This window comes from Narcine bancroftii, chromosome 4 (assembly GCF_036971445.1).
Source record: "Narcine bancroftii isolate sNarBan1 chromosome 4, sNarBan1.hap1, whole genome shotgun sequence".
NCBI classification, from domain to species: domain Eukaryota; kingdom Metazoa; phylum Chordata; class Chondrichthyes; order Torpediniformes; family Narcinidae; genus Narcine; species Narcine bancroftii.
In genome coordinates this window covers 244,334,428-244,354,588 of record NC_091472.1, presented here as the reverse complement: position 1 = coordinate 244,354,588, position 20,161 = coordinate 244,334,428, and the positions used below count along the sequence as shown (strand labels likewise).

At 42.0% G+C, this 20,161-nt stretch overlaps 1 protein-coding gene and 2 long non-coding RNA genes across 15 annotated transcripts in view; 1 reads left to right on the top strand and 2 right to left on the bottom strand.

Moving 5' to 3' along the window:
- Positions 1 to 3,914, bottom strand: part of rftn2 (raftlin family member 2) — a 186,283-nt gene extending 182,369 nt beyond the window's left edge. For 2 of the 12 annotated variants that reach the window (XM_069934546.1, XM_069934554.1), the window contains exon 1: positions 3,289 to 3,391. In XM_069934546.1, the coding sequence (XP_069790647.1) occupies positions 3,289 to 3,354 (66 nt within the window). In that variant the 5' untranslated portion in view covers positions 3,355 to 3,391. The other 10 variants (XM_069934556.1, XM_069934555.1, XR_011356518.1 and 7 more) reach the window with 9 other exon arrangements.
- On the top strand, positions 2,690 to 9,655 carry LOC138761803 (uncharacterized). The gene is made up of 2 exons (XR_011356519.1): positions 2,690 to 3,214; positions 8,963 to 9,655. It is a non-coding gene; the product is annotated as an uncharacterized lncRNA (long non-coding RNA).
- A 4,928-nt stretch (positions 9,656 to 14,583) lies between these two features.
- LOC138760079 (uncharacterized) lies at positions 14,584 to 19,468 on the bottom strand. 2 transcript variants are annotated; one of them, XR_011355383.1, is made up of 4 exons: positions 19,383 to 19,468; positions 17,108 to 17,235; positions 15,515 to 15,743; positions 14,584 to 14,943 (listed from the first exon to the last, which is right to left on the bottom strand). It is a non-coding gene; the product is annotated as an uncharacterized lncRNA (long non-coding RNA). The 2 variants fall into 2 exon arrangements; XR_011355382.1 differs by having other exon boundaries at positions 17,117 to 17,235.
- Between the last annotated feature and the right edge of the window lie 693 nt (positions 19,469 to 20,161).

The window sequence follows — 20,161 nt, the reverse complement described above, 5'->3', positions numbered from 1 at the left end:
ATTGGCAAGAGTTCTCAAAATAGTACTTCTTTCAAGTCATCCCCAAGACAGAGTTTGACATGGCACAGCTCACCCTTGAGCGTGCATGTAACAAAGAACAGGAAACTGGTCTTTGCAACTCTGGTTTATAGTCTCCTTGTTTTTTTAAAAGCTTTTTTAAAAATATTTATCAGTGAACAGTTTATAATTCTGCCTTTATGTTAAAACTTCGAACAAAAATATAGCACCATAAAAGCCACAAGGTATCTGCTACATGAATGAGAATACCTTCCATCTCACTTTCAGACCTAGCACAATAGCTGAACTATTGAGTTTACATTTTGTACAGTATGTTTTCCCATATCTGAAAAGCTTGAGACCAGAAGCTTTTCAGTTATTGGAGAAAAACAAAACATCCAGAACAGCTCAGTAGCATCAGCCTCCCCACCACTGCCGCCGGTCCCAATTATGGTCCCCACTCCTGCCTGGGAGGCTGCTCTCCTTGATGATGATGCCAGTCGAAAGGATTCTTCCAACCACTTGCAGCTGGCAGACAGCGGTACGCTGTTTGTAAACCAAGTACAGCGAAGAGTAAAGAGTGTGAAAAGAGGGGGGGGTGGGGGTTATCTGAAATGAGGACAATCGGCATTCTAATTTCTCCCCATGCACTGCCTAATCTGCTGACATCCTACAGTTGCTCAAGATTCAAGCTTGCTTTTCTTAGCCGACATCCAGCCGTTCATCATTTGTCTTCCCAGTTGGTTCTGAGCTCCTCTGTTGTTACCAAATTGGTGCCAAGAACATTAGAGCCCCACATGGGCAAGTCAGATGATAATTTCCCCCCCCCCAATTTGTGTTGTCATGTCAGCACCGCAAAAAAAAATTTGGTTAATGTAAAATTTCGGTTAACAGAACTTTGGATAAGGGGAAGCTTACTGTATTTTCTGAACCAAACAGACAATCTTAAGTACAAAGAAACTCCTTCCTATCATAAATTATACATTGGTACAGAACATTTTGTTAGTAGTACATCTTCCCACTAACTTATTACTACTAGTATTCCAACTATATTGGCCACAAAATCTTAGAGGATACCCTGGACAGAACATCCACCAAAGTGATAAGGTAGAACGGAATAAAGAGTATTCAATCACTGATGGGATTACACCATAACAGAAATTAAAGGACCAAATATAGGAGAAAAAAAATCACAGAAAGACAAAGTCTACATTGATTATAGGGTTTATAATATTTATATAGATATATTTATATTATATATAAATGTATATTATATTTATATAGATATAGGGTAAAAGCAGTCGATTAAATTATCTTCCCTAATAAAGTAGAAGATCAGGACTTCAAAAACTCATTTTAAATTTAGTGGACTTTTGTGTGTGTTTGTGTGCAAGTGTAGGCGTCACAGGTGGACAGTGGCAACAAGAAACAATACAGACACTTAACAAAGAAATTCATTTGTATACTGTATTTTCTTTAACAATGCTCATTTTAAATATACGGTAATTTCAAGTATTACATGCTTTTGCTGTAGTGAAAATAAATTGTGAAGCATGCTGTATTTATTAATGAATAAACTACCAAAGTTTACCTTAACAGTTCTCCTTTATTCCTCCTTAAATTTGAATTTTAAAAGTACAGCCCAATAATCTGGAACCTATGAAAATCTGGACCAATCCAATCCCAAAGCAGTCCGGATTTTAGGACTTCTACTGCATTGACTTGGACTAATTTAGGACTAGGGGAGGAGACAAATTTGTTAATTGTGTCCACTAGTTTTCTGAAGTAGCCAGTAGATGGCCCTACTTCAGAAGGAGCACCATGCAACCTCTTCTTTAGAAATAAGGCTGGGCAAGAAATGGATGGGGGGGGGGGGGGGAGGAAAGAGGAGGAGATATGGATCATTATTCTATTCACTTCAAGATAGTTATGGCAAAAATACAGAACTGGTCCTCAAGTTGAAGCTCCAAATTGAAGGAGAGCTAATATCGGACAAAAGCTGATTGGGAGAGGCAGATTTCAGGTCAAGGGGCGTCGAGCAAGTGGGAAGGTTTTGAAAGCAAAAGTTTGAAGCGAGCATGTCAACTGTTGGAGTGACAAGATCGTGAAATCTGGACTGATGAGTGATATTGTGGGCACAGTTAAGTAAAAGGAGGTTGGGCATCTGGGAAAAGGGATGGGATGTAGAAATATCTGGAAGGAGGGAATGAGGAGGGGGAAAGAGGTCAGGTCTCGGAAATAAAATCCTTCGTCCATTGTGTTTTCCTTCATTCGAAATTTTGACTCTGTCGCAACGCTCCCCACCTCCAACCGCCCAATTTGCAAGACATGATCTTCTGCAGGATCCTCCTAAAGTTCTCTGACCTGTGCTCTCAAATTGTCAAACTTTCAACAAGGAAATCCATGATTTTAGTTTTATTAACATCCTCCGCGAAATCCCAAGACCCTGGAAAAGCGTGGGGGGGGGGGGGGCGAAACTTGGGAAGAGTTCGGAATTATTTACAACCCCCCCCCCCCCCCAGACCAGCACAAACACACAGAAAGAAACCCTCATTCCAATCCATTAAAGATCGCGTCCAAGAACAGCAGAAGCGCAGCCCCGATGCGGACGGGTGGCGGCCAAATTACATTCAAACCATCACCGCGCGGCGCACGCCGCCGGGGAGCGCGCGCCCGGCAGCCGTTACTTGGAGCGCGCGCGCGACTCCTCGGCCGCCCCGCCGCCGCCATTAAAAAAAAACCACAGAGAACCACCCCCATCTCCATGGCGCCTTCTACTTTCGATCACCTCGCTTGACGATAACGGCAAAACAGAACACGCTTCGACGCGTCCCGCCGTCATTTAAAAACGAGACTCCCACCTTTTTTTCCCCCCCCCTCTATTTCTGGGGTGCGTTTTCAAAGCAAGTGTCTGCTTGGCGTTGATCTGTCCCGGCGTCTGTGAAGCGTGTGCTAACCGACAGCAGCTCGCCGGCGGCGCTTGGTGGGTGCTCCCAGCACCCTCCTCCCCTCCCCCTCCCCCCAGCAGCACACTGGCGAGCAGCGGAGGCACTGCGCCCGCGCAACGGCTTTTGGCGGGAAGCTGCCGATGGGCGACGCTCGCAGCCACCCCTCCCCCCACTCCGGCGCCAAAGCCCCGAACCGACAAAACCGAGTCCAACGCTCGGAATACGGCCGCCGTTAACGTTTATTAACCACCGTGTCTGTCGCCAGCACCGTAAGTTGTCGAATTCTAGCTTTACATTGGCTGCGACCCCATAAGCAAATAATTGATGACAGAAAAAAAATCACCCCCATTCGATCCGAATTGGGTATGGCCGTCTCTCGAACAAGGAGTTCGTTCGCACCCCAACACATTCGCGTTTTGCTTCGACCCTCCACGTGAAACGACAGGCGGAATCGCCGCTCTCGGCTTCAATTTAAAACTTTGAAATCACCCCCCCCTCCCCTCCCCTCCCCTTCAATCGACGAAGGTCTCGATCGCCTCCCTCACACTGGCGTCGAGCTGCCGAGGCGGCGTGTCCGCCCGCTTCTCCGTGCCCAGAGAGTCCCTTCCCTTCCCTCCCCCTCAGCAAGATGCACAGGCACCGCGGCCACACGCTGCTCGGACCCCTCCCCCCCCCACCCACCTCCCCGTCCGTGGGGAAACGGGTCCAAGCCGCTCCCCCCCACTCACTCACTCACTCACTCACCGCTCCTTCACTGTCCATCTGCTCAGGCGAGGCTGTATTTAAGTTTCGTGCTGGGGGTTGGGGACCGACTTTGAACAAACGGTAAACAGCCCGTTGGCTGCGGACTTAAGTTTGTGGGCAATGGGCAGCACCTTAAATTACCGGGACGTACCACGTCGACCCAATGACCGGGGGCGGTCGGAACCCCCGACCTGCTCCACCTCACGGGACCAATCAAATGCGTCTCCAGTGTTGGTCAACATCCAGGGCCAGCGCTGGTCGCCGAAGCATGTTTTTGCAACAGCAACCATTGCATTCAGCCGAGATATTTTCCTCTGCAAAGAGCTTCCGTGTTGGGTGCTTTTCATTTCAGAAACGTTTTCTTTAAGGCACCGCGCGACTGTCGTTGTCAATCAACGGGGCAGCTCGTTCAGTGTCAGGGCGAATGACGAGGCCAGTCCGCGGCCTCCCGGTGGGCGAGGTGTTTGTCGGAGCAATTGAGAAAGAAAACGATCACCTACCCCGAAGTGAATGACCGTCGTTTGCCTCGCGGGACCTGTGCAATTTGCCCCCACAGCGTGGGGGCGTGCAATTGAACTTTTGCTCTCGAAAGTTGGGCTCTGAGTTCCCGAGCCCAACATTCCTGTTTAAGTATCAGTTGTCGCATAACCCGACAGTGGGAAATTAAAACGACGTTTCACTTCGATGCATCAAACTGTTTGGAGGGGAAAAAAACCCCTTACATAACGTAGCTTCTTTCATGAATTGTTAATTTGGGACATACCTACACTTGGCCCAAGCGGCACACAATTAAATTATTCTTAAATGCAAAAATTTAGTCTAACCTTTTGACGTGCACATACACATATAATCCGTGTCTGACAATTTCTTTCGTCACTTGGAAAGAAAAAGAATGAAGGTGTTAAATTTACGCAATCAGAATTTATTGTCATAAACTTGTGTTACAAAATTCATTGTTTAATGGCAGTAATGCAGGTGCAAATGTTGGTATAAATTACATTAAAAAAAAAATTAGTGTTCATTGTCTATTCAGAGGCTTGATGGTGGAGGGGAAAAAGCTGGTTTTGTGCCCTTGGATGTTCGACATCAGGGTCATGTACACCTTCCAGATTGAGAAGAGGGCAGGGCCTGAGTCGTGAGGGTTCTTGATGATGAGGCTGCTTTCTTGAGACACCTCCTCTTCTCAATGGCCTTAATGGAGTGAAGACTGATGCCCATGTACTCTCTCTAGCCTCTTCCGCATACCAGACACCGATGCAACTAGCCAGCTCTCAACAGTGTACCTGTAGAAATTTGCAAGCGTCTTTGGTGACATGTCAAATCTCTTCAAACTCCTAACAAAGTATAGCTGCTCATGAGCTATTTTCTGCCTTTTTGTTCACAACTTAATGAACTGTCAATGTGGAAAGAAAGTAGAGATGTTGCAAAGCATCTTAATGTTATCTCATGTAAATTTCTGAAAATTATATCAATTTATATAGTTTCACCTATTTGAACTGCTGCTCCAATAATAATCCACAACATCCGTGATAAAGTCAACTTTCTGACAAACTTCCTTCATTTCCCTGGCATTTGGAAATGGAGCCTTACATCTTGGAAACAGATATTTCAGTCTACCAGGCTGACAGCAATCATTAAACTACCCATTTACACAAATTCTGCTCTAGTTGCACTTTATTTCCCCCATATTCCTATCAACAATTCCCCCCCCCCCCCGCCACTTGCACCATACTACCACTCACCCTGCAATGAACAGTGGCCATTAAATCTACTGAGGAAAATATGGAATGCAGAAGGAGACTGGAACATCCAGAGTAGACCCATGCAGTTGCAGAAGGAATGTGCAAATTCTATCCAAACAGCACTGGAAGTCATGATTGAATAGAGTTGATGGAACCATGAGAAAGATGCCCATCATGTAGATATCTACAAGAGCTGTTCAGTTTCTTCAGATCAAGTGGTTACAGGGACATGCTAAAGCTAAGTTCCATTTCAAATGGTTTGATGCACAGACGGAATCAGAATCTATTGTCAAGAACATGTCACGAAATTCATTGTTTTGCAGCAGCATCACATTACATTTTTAAAAATAAATAAATTAGTGCAAAAGAGAAAGTAAGGTAGTGTCTGTGGTTCATTGTCCATTCAGAAAATTGATGGCAAAGGGGAAAAAAGCTGTTTTTGTGCCACTGGATGTTTGTCTTCAGTCACCTGTACCTCCTTTCTGATGATAGCAGTGTGAAGAGGATGGTGAGGGTCCTTGATGATAGAAGCTGCTTTCTTAGGACACTACCTCTTGTAGATGTCCTTAATGGAGTGAAAACTTATACCCATGATGACACTGGCCGAATTCACAACTCCCTGTAGTTTTTTTTACTGTCCTGTATATTTTTACCTTGTAACAGGCACAGAGGACCCCAAAACCCAGCAGCAATAGAAATTCACCAAGACAAATGGTTACTTAAACAAAAGTTTTTTTAATTATCTTTAAACATGAAAACAGGATCAAACTGAAACTTAGTGCTATTAACTTAACCCCCTTCTAATTCTAAGTGCACGTGTATGAAATGTGTATATAAGTTCAGAAAAGTTCATTGATTCACATTCCAATCTCACTTCTCACTCCTCCAAGTTCATTGGTATCAAGCAATTCTTATACTGTGCACAGAATTTAACATTTATAAATCTTTCACCAGGCTTTGGTGCTTGAAAGGTAAGGTTTTTAAAGAAGGTTCTTGTTGGTTTTCAGAGAGATTTGTTGCTTGTTGGACACACACACACAAACTGATTTCTTCCGGTCAGCCACTTTAGTGTCTTGCTGAAGAAACGTGTCCCATCAGGGTTTTCAAGATGATAACCTCTTTCTTTCAGGTCACCCAGAGTTAATTTTTGTTTCCCTTATTTCCTCTTGTAGGGCTTTGAACAGGTTGAACTAAGAACTCACAACCTGTCTTCAAAATGGGGTTTTTCCACAAGCTTGCCAGCTTGTCATGTTCCAGTCCCAGCTGCTGCTGCTGAACTGTAGAACTGAATTCTCTCTCTCTCTCTCTCTCTCTCTCTCTCTCACACACACACACACACACACACACACACACACACACACACACAAAACCACATGACCTTCTTAGAACCACAAACTGCATTCAGACAGACTACGGGACCAGACCCAATCTTCTGAGTCCATTCAACTGTCGCTTTCCAAAACAATAACCCATTACTCCACAGCATGTCCAGTTAACACCTACTTGTGAAGTCTTTATAGGCATTCTTCAAAGTTTTTACAAAGGCTCTTGGAGCCTGGACTGTCTGACTTGAACAGAGCTCTGGCATTTTAAATGAGATCTGTTTTAAAGTTCTTGTATCTGTGTGTGGCTTAACTAAAAATGCCACAATCTATCTTCTAAAAACATATCTATACATAATATAAAATATAACACAATCCCTCACAACCTCCATGCCAGTCTTTGATGCAACCAGTCAGAATGCTCTCCAAAGTAAACCTGAAAATATGTACACCTGTAATGCTGCCGAAAAACAGGCCACTGCTGCTTTGTTTTTCAATTATATAATAAATTCAATCATCTGTTTTAATTTACGAATGTATTGGGAACATAAATTCCTTACAATGAAATCATAAATAAAAAAATAAGTGCTCAAGATACTACTATGAACCTCTCAAATAGAACAGGAGAGACATTCAGCCATGCTACTTTCAAGTATTACATACAGCACTGACAATAAGTTTGTTTATTATCCAATGGTACAAGCACAACCCAATGAAACAGCATTCTCTGGTCCTCAGTGGAAAAATACGCAAACACACATACAGACAAACAATACATATGCAGTATGTACAGTGCCCTTCATAATGTTTGAGACACTTTTTTCCTTTATTTGCCCCTGTGCTGCAGTTATAAATTTGTAATCAAACAATTCACATGTAATTGAAGGGCACATTCCAGATTTGATTCAAGGTTATATGTATACATTTCAGTTTGACAATATAGAAATTACAGCACTTTTTATACATAGTCCCCTCATTTCAGGGCTCCATAATATTTGGGACATAGAAATGGATTCTATATTATTCATGCTTAGTACAGTACTTTAAATTTAAACATACAACATGGTAACAGGCCATTTCGGCCCACGAGTCCATGCCACCCAATTTACACCCAATTAACTTACACCCCTGTACTTTTTGAATGGTGGGAGGAAACTCAACCTCCCCAGGGAAAACCTGCGCAAACATTAGTTACAGACAGCGTGGAATTGGAACCCCGGTCCTGATCACTGGCACTGTAGAGGCATTGCGCTAACTGCTATGCCAACTGTGCCACCCAATACTTTGTTGCATATCACTTGCATGTATCACCAGGTGCTGAGATCTCTGGCCTCTAATGCAGCCACCTTCAGCTCCTGCTTGTATCGGGTGCTTGTCCCCTTAAGTTTTCTCTTCAGCATATGGAAGGCACGTTCAATTGGATTTAAATCGGGTGAGTGACTTGGCTATTCAAGAATATTCTAGTTTTTAGCTTTGCAAAACTCCATTGTTGCTTCAGAAGTATGTTTGGGATCATTGTCTTGCACTGTCCAATGAGTTTTGAGGGATTTGCTCGAACTTGAGCAGATAAGGTGTTTCTAAATACTTCAGAATCCATTTTGTTACTGCCATCAGTAGCTGCATCATCAATGAAGATAAGTGTGCCTGTACCGGTGGCAGCCATATATGCCAAGGCCATAACACCATTATACCATGTTTCACAGATGAGATGGTATGCTTTGGATATTGGGCAGTTCCTTTATGCCTCCACACGTTGCTCTTGCCATCACTCTAGTACAGGTTAATCTTAGCCTCATGTTCACAAGACCTTTTCCCAGAATTCTACATGCTATTTTAAAAACTTGGTCATCTGTAATCTGGCCACCCTGCTTCTGCGGCTTGCATCTTGCAGTTTAGCCTCTGTAGTTTTTGGTGGTTTGCATCTTGCAGTGCAGTGCTCTATTTCTGTTTATGAACTCTTGTGCAGACAGTAATCATTGACACATCCACGCCTGTCTCCTCAAGGGTGTTTCTGAACCATCAGACAGGCATTTGGGGATTTTTCTTCATTATGATGAGAATTCTGTCATCAGTAGTGGAGGTCTTCCTTGGTCTACTAGTCCTTTTGCAATTACTGAGCTTACCAGTACACTCTTTCTTCTTAATGAAGTTCCAAAGAATTGATTTTGGTTTTGGCATTGTCTCTTACCGTTTTATTCTTGTTTTTCAGCTTCACAATGGCTTCTTTGACTTTCATTGGCACAACCCTGGTCCTCATGTTGAAAATTGGCAACTGCAGACTTCAAGGGTGATCAAAAGCTTAGAAGCAAGCCTAGCTCTCTTCTACCTGCACCAATGAAGCAACTAAACCTACTTGTTAATCACAAACACCTGAAAAGCCAAAGGTCCTTAACATTGGTGTCCTGAAATGGGGGAGCATTGTATCAAAAGTACAAAATTTTCTACATGTTCAAACCAAAGTGTATGCAGATAACCTTGAATAAAATCTGGAATGTGCATTTAAATTACATGTGAATTTTTTGATTACAAATTTAAAACTTTGCAGAACAGGGGCAAATAAAAGAAAAAAGTGTTTGCCTCAAACCTTATGGATGGCACTATGTATATCTGCATATTTTATATACATTATATTTACCTAAACATGTATATTGTACATACACATGTCTATATACGATAGTTAATAAAATGTAAATACTGTACAATGCCTATAAAAATATGCATACACAGGTAATAATAATAATAAGACTGTATATGTACTACACCTAATATGACTGGTGATGAAGTATTGTGGAATGTGAAGGCAGCTGCAGAGTGTAGAGACTGTACAGTACTCTTCTAATGTACAGTACAGGGTACAGTATTATCTTCAACAAAATTAATAAACACAAAAGAATTCACTGAACACTTAATTTTATAGGTTACCTTTTTTTATTTACTTTTCAACTGCACCCTCATTGTCATGATCTTCTATCCATGTAGCAAGTAGCTTCTCCATATCAGCTGTAAGACCCTCTTACTGCTTAGTTACTATTGTTCATTTTATTAGAGCAGCTCCTTTAACAGACTTGGTAATTTTTGATTGATTCTTCAAGATTGTGGTTACGGTTGAATGAGACCATCTCAAGTCACGTGCTATAACATTTACAGTTTTACCACTTTCATATTGCTTTATCACCTTTAGCTTCTCTTCCAAATTGATGGCACACCTTTTCTTCTTTGATTCTGCCAGAGGCTTGGTTTGGGGGTGTTTCGGGGCTATGATGCTCTGTATATTTTCAGATAAAATTTAGCCAGTGAGATATATAGTGAGAATAAAAGCTTTCACATCTGGAGGGAGATCAAAGACTTTTATTAGCTTTTAACTATGGGTAGGGTTTCACAGTAGTCTTCGGAAAGGTTCTGGGTTTAAGTGGGAAACCAGGGTTATATGTGAGCAGATGGGGGCGGAGCTGGGAGGCAGGGCCAGCCATCAGCAGAACATGCTACCAGCGAATCCCAGTTCACTGCATTCCCCTCTTCCTGAAAAATTTAGGGTCTGTGAATGAAGAAAGAGAACATGGGTTCATAAAAAAATTGAAAAATGTTTAGTTATGTACAAATTTACAGATTTAAGTGGTACGGGGGTCTGGAGATCCTGGTGGAGCACCTTGGGTCTCCTGGCCCTCTTGTGAGGGAGGAGAGTCAGGCTGGGTCTCCGGTTCAACAGTGGAGGGGAATGAACTTTCCTCCTGAACTGGATTCCGAGGCCCTGACTGGGGCTGGTGAGAATGAGCTCCGTGGCTCGCAGGGCACGAGACAATGGACCCTTTGGTCCAGTGGGTGCCAGGTCCCTGATGGAGACGGTGTCCTCCCTGCCATCTAGGTTCTCCACGTAGGTGTATGTGGGATTGGCATGGAGCAGTTTCACCCTTTCCACCAGGGAGTCGGTCTTGCTTGTCCTCACATGTTTTCTGAGAAGGACTGGATGAGGAGTGGTGAGCCAGGTTGGAAGTATAGTTCCTAATGCCGACCTTATTTTGAAATTGAATAGGAACTCTTGAGGAGTAGCATTGGTCGCGGTACGTTGCGACCGGATGGAATGGAGTGCCAAAGGGAGGACTTTCTGCCAGCGTGAGTCTGGAAGGTCCTTTGACTTCAGGGCTAATTTGACAGACTTCCAGACCATGGCATTCTCCTTTTCAACCTGCCCGTTCCCCTGAGGGTTGTAGCTAGTAATCCTGCTGGATGCGATGCCCCTCGCCAGCTCGTCACTCATAAAGGATGAACCCTGGTCTCTATGAATATAGCTGGGATACCCAAACAGGGTGAAAATGGAATCTAGGGCCTTTATGACTGAGGAAGTGGAAGTGTCTGGACATGGAATGGTGAACTGGAAGTGAGAGTACTCATCAATGATAGGAAGAAAGTTCCCATTTGTGGAGGGGAGAGGTCCCTTAAAATTGACATTGAGCAGTTTGAAGGGCTTGGATGACTTGATCAGGTGCGCCTTTGCAGGGCAGTAGAAGTGCGGCTTGCGTTCCGCGCAGACCTGGCAAGACCTGGTAATTTCCCTGACGTCTTCCATGGAGTAGGGAAGATTGCGCGCCTTGACAAAATGAGCCATGCAGGTAACCCCAGGATGGCAGAGCTCATTATGCAGAGACCACAGTTGGTTGGTGTGTGTAGAGGCACAGCTTTTTCTGGATAAGGCATCTGGAGGGTCATTAAGTGCTCCTGGTCAATAGGCAATGTCATAATTGCAGGTGGAGAGCTTGATCCTCCACCTAGCAATTTTATCATTTTTGATTTTGCCCCTCTTGACATTATTAAACATAAGTGCGACATAGAGCTAGTCAATGAAGAGCATAAATCTTCTATCAGCTAGGTAGTGTCTCCAGTGCCTCACAACTTCTACAATGGCTTGAGCCTCCTTTTCCACAGAGGGGTTCCTGTAATGAAGGTAGCAACCAGAGCCACGTATGAAGCGTCACTTTCCACTTGGAAAGGTATATTCTTGTCCACCATGTGCATGGCAGCTTTTGCTATGTTTCCGGAGGTAGTTAAAAGCTGTTTGGGCTTTAGCTGTGAGGGGGAAAATAGTGGCTTTTAAGAGATAGCGAACCATATTAGCATATTGAGGGATCCACTGGGTGTAATATGAAAAAAGCCCCAGGAATCTCCTCAAAGCCTTTGTGGTTGTGGCAACGGGGAGCTCTAACAGGAGGCGCATCCTATTGGGATCGGGGCCAATTATGCCATTCTCCACCATGTAGCCAAGGATAGCCAGATGTTTAGTCCTGAACAAGCACTGTAAGTGAGGTTCAGGGCTTTCGGCACATGGAGAAAACTCTGGAGGTTGGCATCATGTCTTCCAAGATGTGGCCAGAGATGGTGACATTCTTGAGGTATGGGAAGATACCCTTCAACCCATACTCGTCCACCATTCTGTCCATCTGCCTCTGGAAGATAGAAACCTCATTAGTGATACCGAAAGGGACCCTCCGAAATTGATAGAGACAACCTTAGTCTCAAATGCCATATATGGATGCTGCTCAGAATATGCGATAATTGGAAGTACATCTTTAGGTTGTACTCTTGCACAATCTGTAGAGCCTTTGTTGATTAGGAATTTAGTGGAATGTCCGTTTACCTTCACAGCCACTATGGAGTTGCTGAGCTGGTGAGGTCTGTCCTGATCTAGGACCATCGAGGCTAGGACTCCGAAGACTCCATACTCCTCACTTGAGTGGCCCCCACTGTCCTGGTTTGTCCTGAGTGGTTAAGATGGCATTGACCTTGAGGCACAGCAAGATGGCCTCCCTCCTTCCTCCTCTGATACTGATGGCACAAAGTTTGAATTTGGGTTGTGGCAAGATGGCTGCTGAGCCTTTTCGTGCCATTTCCTCATTGCCACTGCCACCCTCTGTCGGCGTTTAGCACAGCAAGTGGGCTCAGGTGAATTCGGGGCAAATGACTTGAGACTGGAATTGGATCCAGGAACGGTGCAGACTGCGGCTTCCATGGGCTTCCCCTTGCTCAGCAAACCCTCGATCAATGCATTTTTTTGCCACAGCTGGAACACACTGAGTCTTTAGCCGGGCAATGAGATCGGGGATGCTGGCTCTTGCCGCAGACAAAACACTCCCTAGTATGGGAGCACTCCCTAGCATGGGAAGTGCTGGGGTAGTGGGAGCAGCCGGTCTTGGAAGGGGTCACCTAGGTGAGCAAGCTCGCTGGCTTTGAGGTCGCCATTCTCGAGCTTGGCCTGTTCCAATGATTTGGCAGTTCAACGTGGGTAGCCAGGTCCTTTTTCCTGACTCAAGCAATTGCTGCCTCATGTACCTCGAGTGGACCACCGCAACTAGAGTGTTCCAGATCTGTTCTTCCTCACGAATGCAGCCCTGCAGTTCTTGGCAAGTGTCCACAGATCTAGCAGGTCACTCCTGGCTGTTGGTGATGAAGAGCAAGTTGGTGCCTCGGTTTACAACTTCAGGTACATTGGCTTCAAAGCCTCGATAGCAGTGTCATATATAGTGCAGTCCCTAATGACTACCCTCGAAACAAGTCCAGATCTCCTGAGTTCATCGTTGTGGAAGACGTCTCTGTTTGTGTTCAGGTAGGCCTGGAAGCAGTCTAGCCAGTATGTGAACTCCTCAGCTGTGTGGGAGACAGAGGGTCTATCAGTAGCATACCAGGCTTGAGTAGTTTAGGGAATAAGCTAATAAAATTGTTTTGCAAATAAAAGCTCTCACAACTGGAGGGAGAACAAATGCTTTTATTAGCTTATAACTATGTGTAGTGTTTCACAGTAGTCTGGAAGGGTTCTGGGTTTAGGCACTGATTAATGCATTTGTGATCCACTTTCCTTGATAGGCCAATTAGGCTCCTTTAGTTGTGGCCAACTGGAGGGCAGCACTGCGGGCCTCGTGCAACCTGCTGGATCATTGCTTTCGACCTTCATTTTGTGAGGCACCCCGAGGGGGCTGAGAGGAGCCAACACTAATACATCGTCTGCAAACAGACGAGTCTTATGTTCATCTTGGTCAGCCCTGAACCCCTTAATGTCTGGATTCTGTTGAGTAATTTCTGCCTAAGGTTTATAGCTAATACGAAAAGAGCTGGAGATAATAGACATTCTTGTCTGCTAGATCTGGAGAGTGAGAATGTTGGAGATACTTAGCCATTTGTCATAACTCTGGCCTTAGGTTCATTATATAGGGCTTGATTCCAGTTTATAAAATTTTGATTAAATCCAAATTTCTCCATTACTTTAAATTTAAACATCCCACTCCAGTCTATCAAAAGCCTTTTCAGCGTCCAAGCCAATTACTATACTTAAATCACCTTTTTTCTGGACCAAATGAATTATATTAAGCAATCTCGTCACATTGTCCACTGATTGCCTTTTCTTAACAAATCCTGTTTGATTCTTATTTGTTAATATTGGCAAGAATTTTGCCAAAGCTTGGGCTAATATTTTATAGTCTGTATTGAACAAAGAAATCAGTCTATATGATGACGGTTTCAATGGATCTCTCTCTTTTTTGGGAATTACCATTAATATTGATGTTGAGAAAGAATTTGTCAAGGTATGTGATGATTCACTACCTCCTTAAAAAGAGGCATTAACAAATCCTCAAATTCTTTATAAAATTCCAGTGGAAAACTATTCTTGCTGGGAGATCTATTAACATGCAATTAATTTAATGCCTCATCAATCTCCAATTGCGTAAAAGATGCATTGAGGTCTATCTGCTGAACCAAATCCAAATTTGGGAAGACCAATTTGACAAATAATCATTTATTAATATCTCTTTGAGATACTGATTTATATAATGTGGAATAGAATGATTTGAAAGCCTCATTAATTTCCAGTGGCTTTTAAGAGATTTTATTGGCTTCTGTTTCAATTGCATTCATTGTTCTAGAGACCTGTTCTGTTTTCAGTTCGCAAGCTTTTCCCTCAGCTTGTAGTACCTTTGTTTTGTTCTCATTATTGCTTTCTCTATCTTAGAGGTTTTTAACATTATTACACTTGAGCTTTTTATTAATAAGTACTCTTTGTTTCTGTTCAGAGCTCCTCATCTGCAGAACCAAATGCACGATTCAACGGATTGACTGCAAAAGTCTGAATTAATTGAAGAGGTGTTGTCACAAAATGGTGACTCAGATGTGTATTCACAAGAATCAACTTAGCAGAAGTCGAAGAGGCTGCCAGAGCAATAGAGAAGAAGAAGGCAAAGAAAGTTAAATCTAGGCATAATATAGATGATTTTGCAAATGATGCAAATGATGTATCTCTTGTTCCAATTTATCTACCTCCCTCATGTATTATATTTTTTAATTCTCAAGATATAACTATTTTCCCCCTTAAATAAGCTTTTAAAGTGTCCCATATAGTAAATTTATTGGCAGTAGAATGACAGTCTCACAGAAGATTCCAATATGTATTCTAATAAAGTCACAAAATTCAGGTCTTCTCAACAACAATGGATTGAAACACCATCTATACACCATGTCCTGCTTATCAGGCATAACAATTGATAATAATAGAGGTGAATGATTTGACAGGATTCTCGCCTTATACTCAATTTCCATTATTCTATCCTGCAAATGCACTGATAATGTCACAAACTAACAACCCTTTCAATTATTTTTGGGACTGAAGGATTTTTGTTTGCACTAACATAGTAACAGCAATGGAAAATTCAAAAGACAATGGTAAATTCAAAATAATAGTTTTTTTAATTAAACTATTAATAATATAACATTTATTACTTACCTCTAAACTTACTAATGTTGAAACACCCACTATGTGCAAATATGTGTGTGTGTGTATAATTAAAAGTCCCCTTCTGAAAAGTCAATCTTTAAAAGTTTAGCATCATTTTAGTCTTGCTTGAAGGTCTTAAAGTCTAAATTCAGAAATAATTATGAAGCGGTTTTAAACATTATATCTTCAGGCCTCTTTACTCAAAATAGTTGTTTTCTTCCACGATGAATTCACAAACCTAGACAAGGGTTAAACAAATGTGGTTATCTTCCATGATGAAGTCACAAACCAGACAAGGGTTAAATGAAATGGCTATAAAAACAAACATTAACTCAGTAAAAATCTTTCCTCTTTTCCAAAGAGACAGTGAATGGTCTTCTTTATTTAAAAATCCTCTGATTCAGTGTTCCCCTTTTCCCAGAAGAAACATACAACCACAGTACAAATTCTGGTTACTGTAACTCAACCCTGTCTTTCACAAGGTTTCAACTCCTGTGTTACAGGGGTTTTTGACTTCTGTACTCTCCAAACTGAACTCTTCCAAAACTGAACTCAAAATGTCTGAATTCAGTAATATATTCTCCAAATATATTACTGTAACTACTGTTACATCCTCACCAAGGCGAGTCCCAATTCTTGGAAACCACACGACCATCAGTTTTATTCTGTTCTTTTTTCAAAACCATTTCATATCCATAACAACCTCTGACCTCATCTCTGTTCAAGAGGCTTAAGTGGCTTTGATTTAAAATCAGATGGCTTCCTTCATCAGTTCTTGAATAATTAAGATCCATTTTAAACCCATTAGCTCTGTTTGTTCAAGATGCTGTGACTCAAAGAATGAATACTTTTCTGAAAATAATGGTTCTCTATAAATGTACTGTGACCCTGTACGAACTCACAGCTAACATACTAAGAATACAGATACAATATTTTAACTCTATAATTTACTTTACTAAGCCATTTTAATAAAATAAATATAGTTTAACATTAAATTAAAGATTAACACAAATCCGTTTCAATAGTAAAAATAAATCTATCCTAGAGTTCAAATCATATCTATTAGAGTAAAAGGAGTAGTTCCTTTGTCTTGGATGTAATTTCCTCCAGGACTCCATTACATTCAGCTCTCTCATTGAAACTAAAGTGGCTGTAGCCATCCTTGTCCTAGCCTCTGCCAAAACAGGATCCAGACAAGAATTAAATCCCCTGCCACTATTTTGATATGCATCTGCAAATTGAAAAAAATGTTTCTTTTATAAACCTATCGTCATCTACATTTGAGGCATATAAATTTAACAGGGTCTAAGATTCAGAATATATCTGACAATGTACCTTCACATACGTACCTGCAGGGTCAGTTACAACATTCTGTATTACAACTGGAAGATTATTCTTTATTAAGATCACCAATCTCCTTGCTTTCAAATTGAAGGATGATGCTATAACCTGGCCCACCCAGTCCGTTTTCAATTTTTGATGTTCCTTATCAATTAGATGTGTTTACTGAAGGAAGGCAAGGTTCGCACCCATTTTCCTAATATACGAGAATACTCTCATCCTTTTTTCAGGATTGTTTAAACCATTAAGATCAATACTAACAGACTTTACCACATTTTCCATTATCACAGATTATCGTTATGTCAATTTTTGTTATCCTTCGTCCCATCTATCCACACTCCTTCCCCGAGAGATCCAAATTTCCTTTTCTTCCACCGCTGGGCCCAAACCTGCAAAAAACAGTTTCAATAGAAAAAGATCAAATAGAAGAATTTATAGAATTAATAAGATATAGATATTTTCATATCTATAAAGAAAATCAAAATAAAATTAAATCCCCCCTATAAGTGTTGAGAAACAAACTCAAAACACTACCCAATTTACTATTATGGGTTGTGACTAACACACAAATACACATCTGGTGTGATGAAGACAAACCCTGAGCCCCCAACCCCCCATAAATTAATATTATACAAGTATTGATTTTGTTCCTTATTTACAAGAGGAATAATTCCAATATATTACAATAATTACATTCAAATGTAAAAATATTATTATTGCCATCTACTAAGTTCTGTCAACCCTCAAGTCCGACAGTTGATTAACAAAGTCTAGCATGTTTTGTATCCGTAAAAAAATCTTTTTACCATTTGGTATCATCATCTTGAGGGTGCAGAATGGCATAAAACAAAGTCATAACCCTTTTCCACAAAGAATTATTATCGGGTTAAATTCCCATCTACGTCTCAAAAATAATGCGCTTGTCTGTACAGAAGAAAAGCTTTCTTCCTTCATATTCAAGTGGTGCCCCCCTTTCCTTTGCTCCTTTGGTCACTTCTCTGAGAATTTTCTCATGAACGTGAAATCATAGACAGTTAATCAACACTGAATGGGGTTTCTGGCCTGGAAGGGTCAGGGGTGGTGGGGGGGCATAAGTGAACTAAGCACTCTCTTTCTTCCAATGCTGTCAAATTTCTAGGTAGCCAATTTTGAAAGTATGTAACAGGGTCAGCATCTTCAATTCCTCATTTAAGGCCTACAATTTTAACATTGTTTCTCCATTAATGTTTTCTAGAGCATCTATTTTATCCTAAAATCTGACTTTTTCCTGGTCCCAAGTCCTAACATCTTTATCCAAACTGGTTACCATTACTTCATATTTATCTTCAACATTAACTTTTATTTAATGACTCTATAACTCCTTCCATCTTTGTTATTACTTATAAAATATTATCATGTTTCTATTTGTATTTTTTTCTTTTTTATCCAAAGTTCCTAAAATGTCATCTATATTATGCCCAGATTTAACTTTCTTTGCCTTCTTCTTCTCTATTGCTCTGGCAGCCTCTTCGACTTCTGGTAAGTTGATTCTTGTGAATACACATCTGAGTCACCATTTTGTGACAACGCCTCTTCAATTAATTCAGACTTTTACAGTCAATCCGTTGAATCGTGCATGCTGCCCGCTGAATCAAATGTTCCCCCTGCAGCCTGTTCTATCACTTACACCAATGATGTTGCAGTGCCAAAGCCAGGAAGAGACGTTTCCATTTGAGAGGTAAGAGAAACTTCATCCCCAGGCTTCTTGCTATGCGAGGGTCTTTACTCCTCTGCCAACATGTGCAAGATGGCATAAAACAAAGTCATAACCCTTTTCCACAAATAATTATTATCGGGTTAAATTCCCGACTACGTTTCAAAAATAATGCGCTTGTCTGTACAGAAGAAAAGCTTTCTTCCTTCATATTCGAGTGGTGCCCTCCTTTCCTTTGCTCCTTTGGCCGCTTCTCTGAGAATTTTCTCATGAACGTGAAATCATAGACAGTTAATCAACACTGAATGGGGTTTCTGGCCTGGAAGGGACGGGGGTGGGGGGGGGGGGCAGGTGCGTCCTGTTCTTTGAACTCATTATTAAATAGGTTCAGATATTGTTTGGACAAAGAAGGTTAAAAAAATTGTGTGTTAAACCTTTTTTTTTAACAAATTCCAGGAGGGCTGAGAGTTCATGTCCAGTCTCACCACATTATGTGACTCCCCCCAAATCATTGTTTTTGATGCATGGTTAGGACTCCTCCAATTTATTTTAATCCTGCTGAAGGTTAGGTATGTTTTTAGTGACTTACTTTTTCCCCCATAGTCATCCTCATCCTAATAGGTCAGAGCAATCATATTTTGTGAAGGAGCAGGATTTTTACTATAATTTTACAAACTTCAACATTTGTACAAGAACGTTTTATGTTTTTTGCATTGTGAACCACAAATTTCAGTCAGTCCAGCAGGTAAATCTTATCCACAATTAATCATTGTGCATAAAGAGCAAACAATCTTTACACAATCAGTAACATTTAAAATTATTCTTAATTGTAACACCACAGACCAGTCACGAATTGGATTCAGTTGTGGGTTTCACAGGAAGTTTAAATACTTATTTTTTACTGTTAATCAATTGTGCATTTGTTGGGCACTACCAGTTGCCCCAATAATCACAAGGACATGTGATTATTGTGACTGAGGTGAACAATAGGCTTTATTAGACAAGAGATTACTGGCCCGGGTCAAGACTAGGGAAAATGAGGAGAGGGAGAGGAGACTCAACCTTTATGGCCTGGGTCACATGGGAGGAGACCAGGGAGGAGTCAAGGAGAGGATGTCATCAGGAGGGTGGGCCAGCCTGTACACTCAACCATATCATTACATTCACCCCCTCTTTTTAAATAGAAACCACCAGGAACAACAGAGAACCGGCGGGAGAGAACAAACAAACAACAAAAAAAATGGACGGAAAGGTGGATGCTCCCTCCAACTAGAGGTTTAGTTGCATGGGTGACCTTCTCCTTCTGCCGGACCGCCGAGGGGCAGGGGCTGACGTGTCCGTGTGGTGCTCCTCCGGAGAGGAGGCCATTAGGGGAGAGTCTGAGGCAGGAACCATCAGGGTGGGGGAGCTGGCGGGGGACTCCTGGGGGAATGGGGGGGTCCGCTGCCTTGCGGGGGGTAGATTCCTGGATGTCTGGTGGTGAGGCAGGCAGCTTGGACTTCAAGGTCGTGCTCTGGTGCAGCATGATTGGATCCACGGTGTGGTCGAGGGCCGGTAAGGCAGTTTCGGGGTCTCCAGGTCTCATATCGGCACAGTGTCATTGTGGCCATCAGGGTACCTCA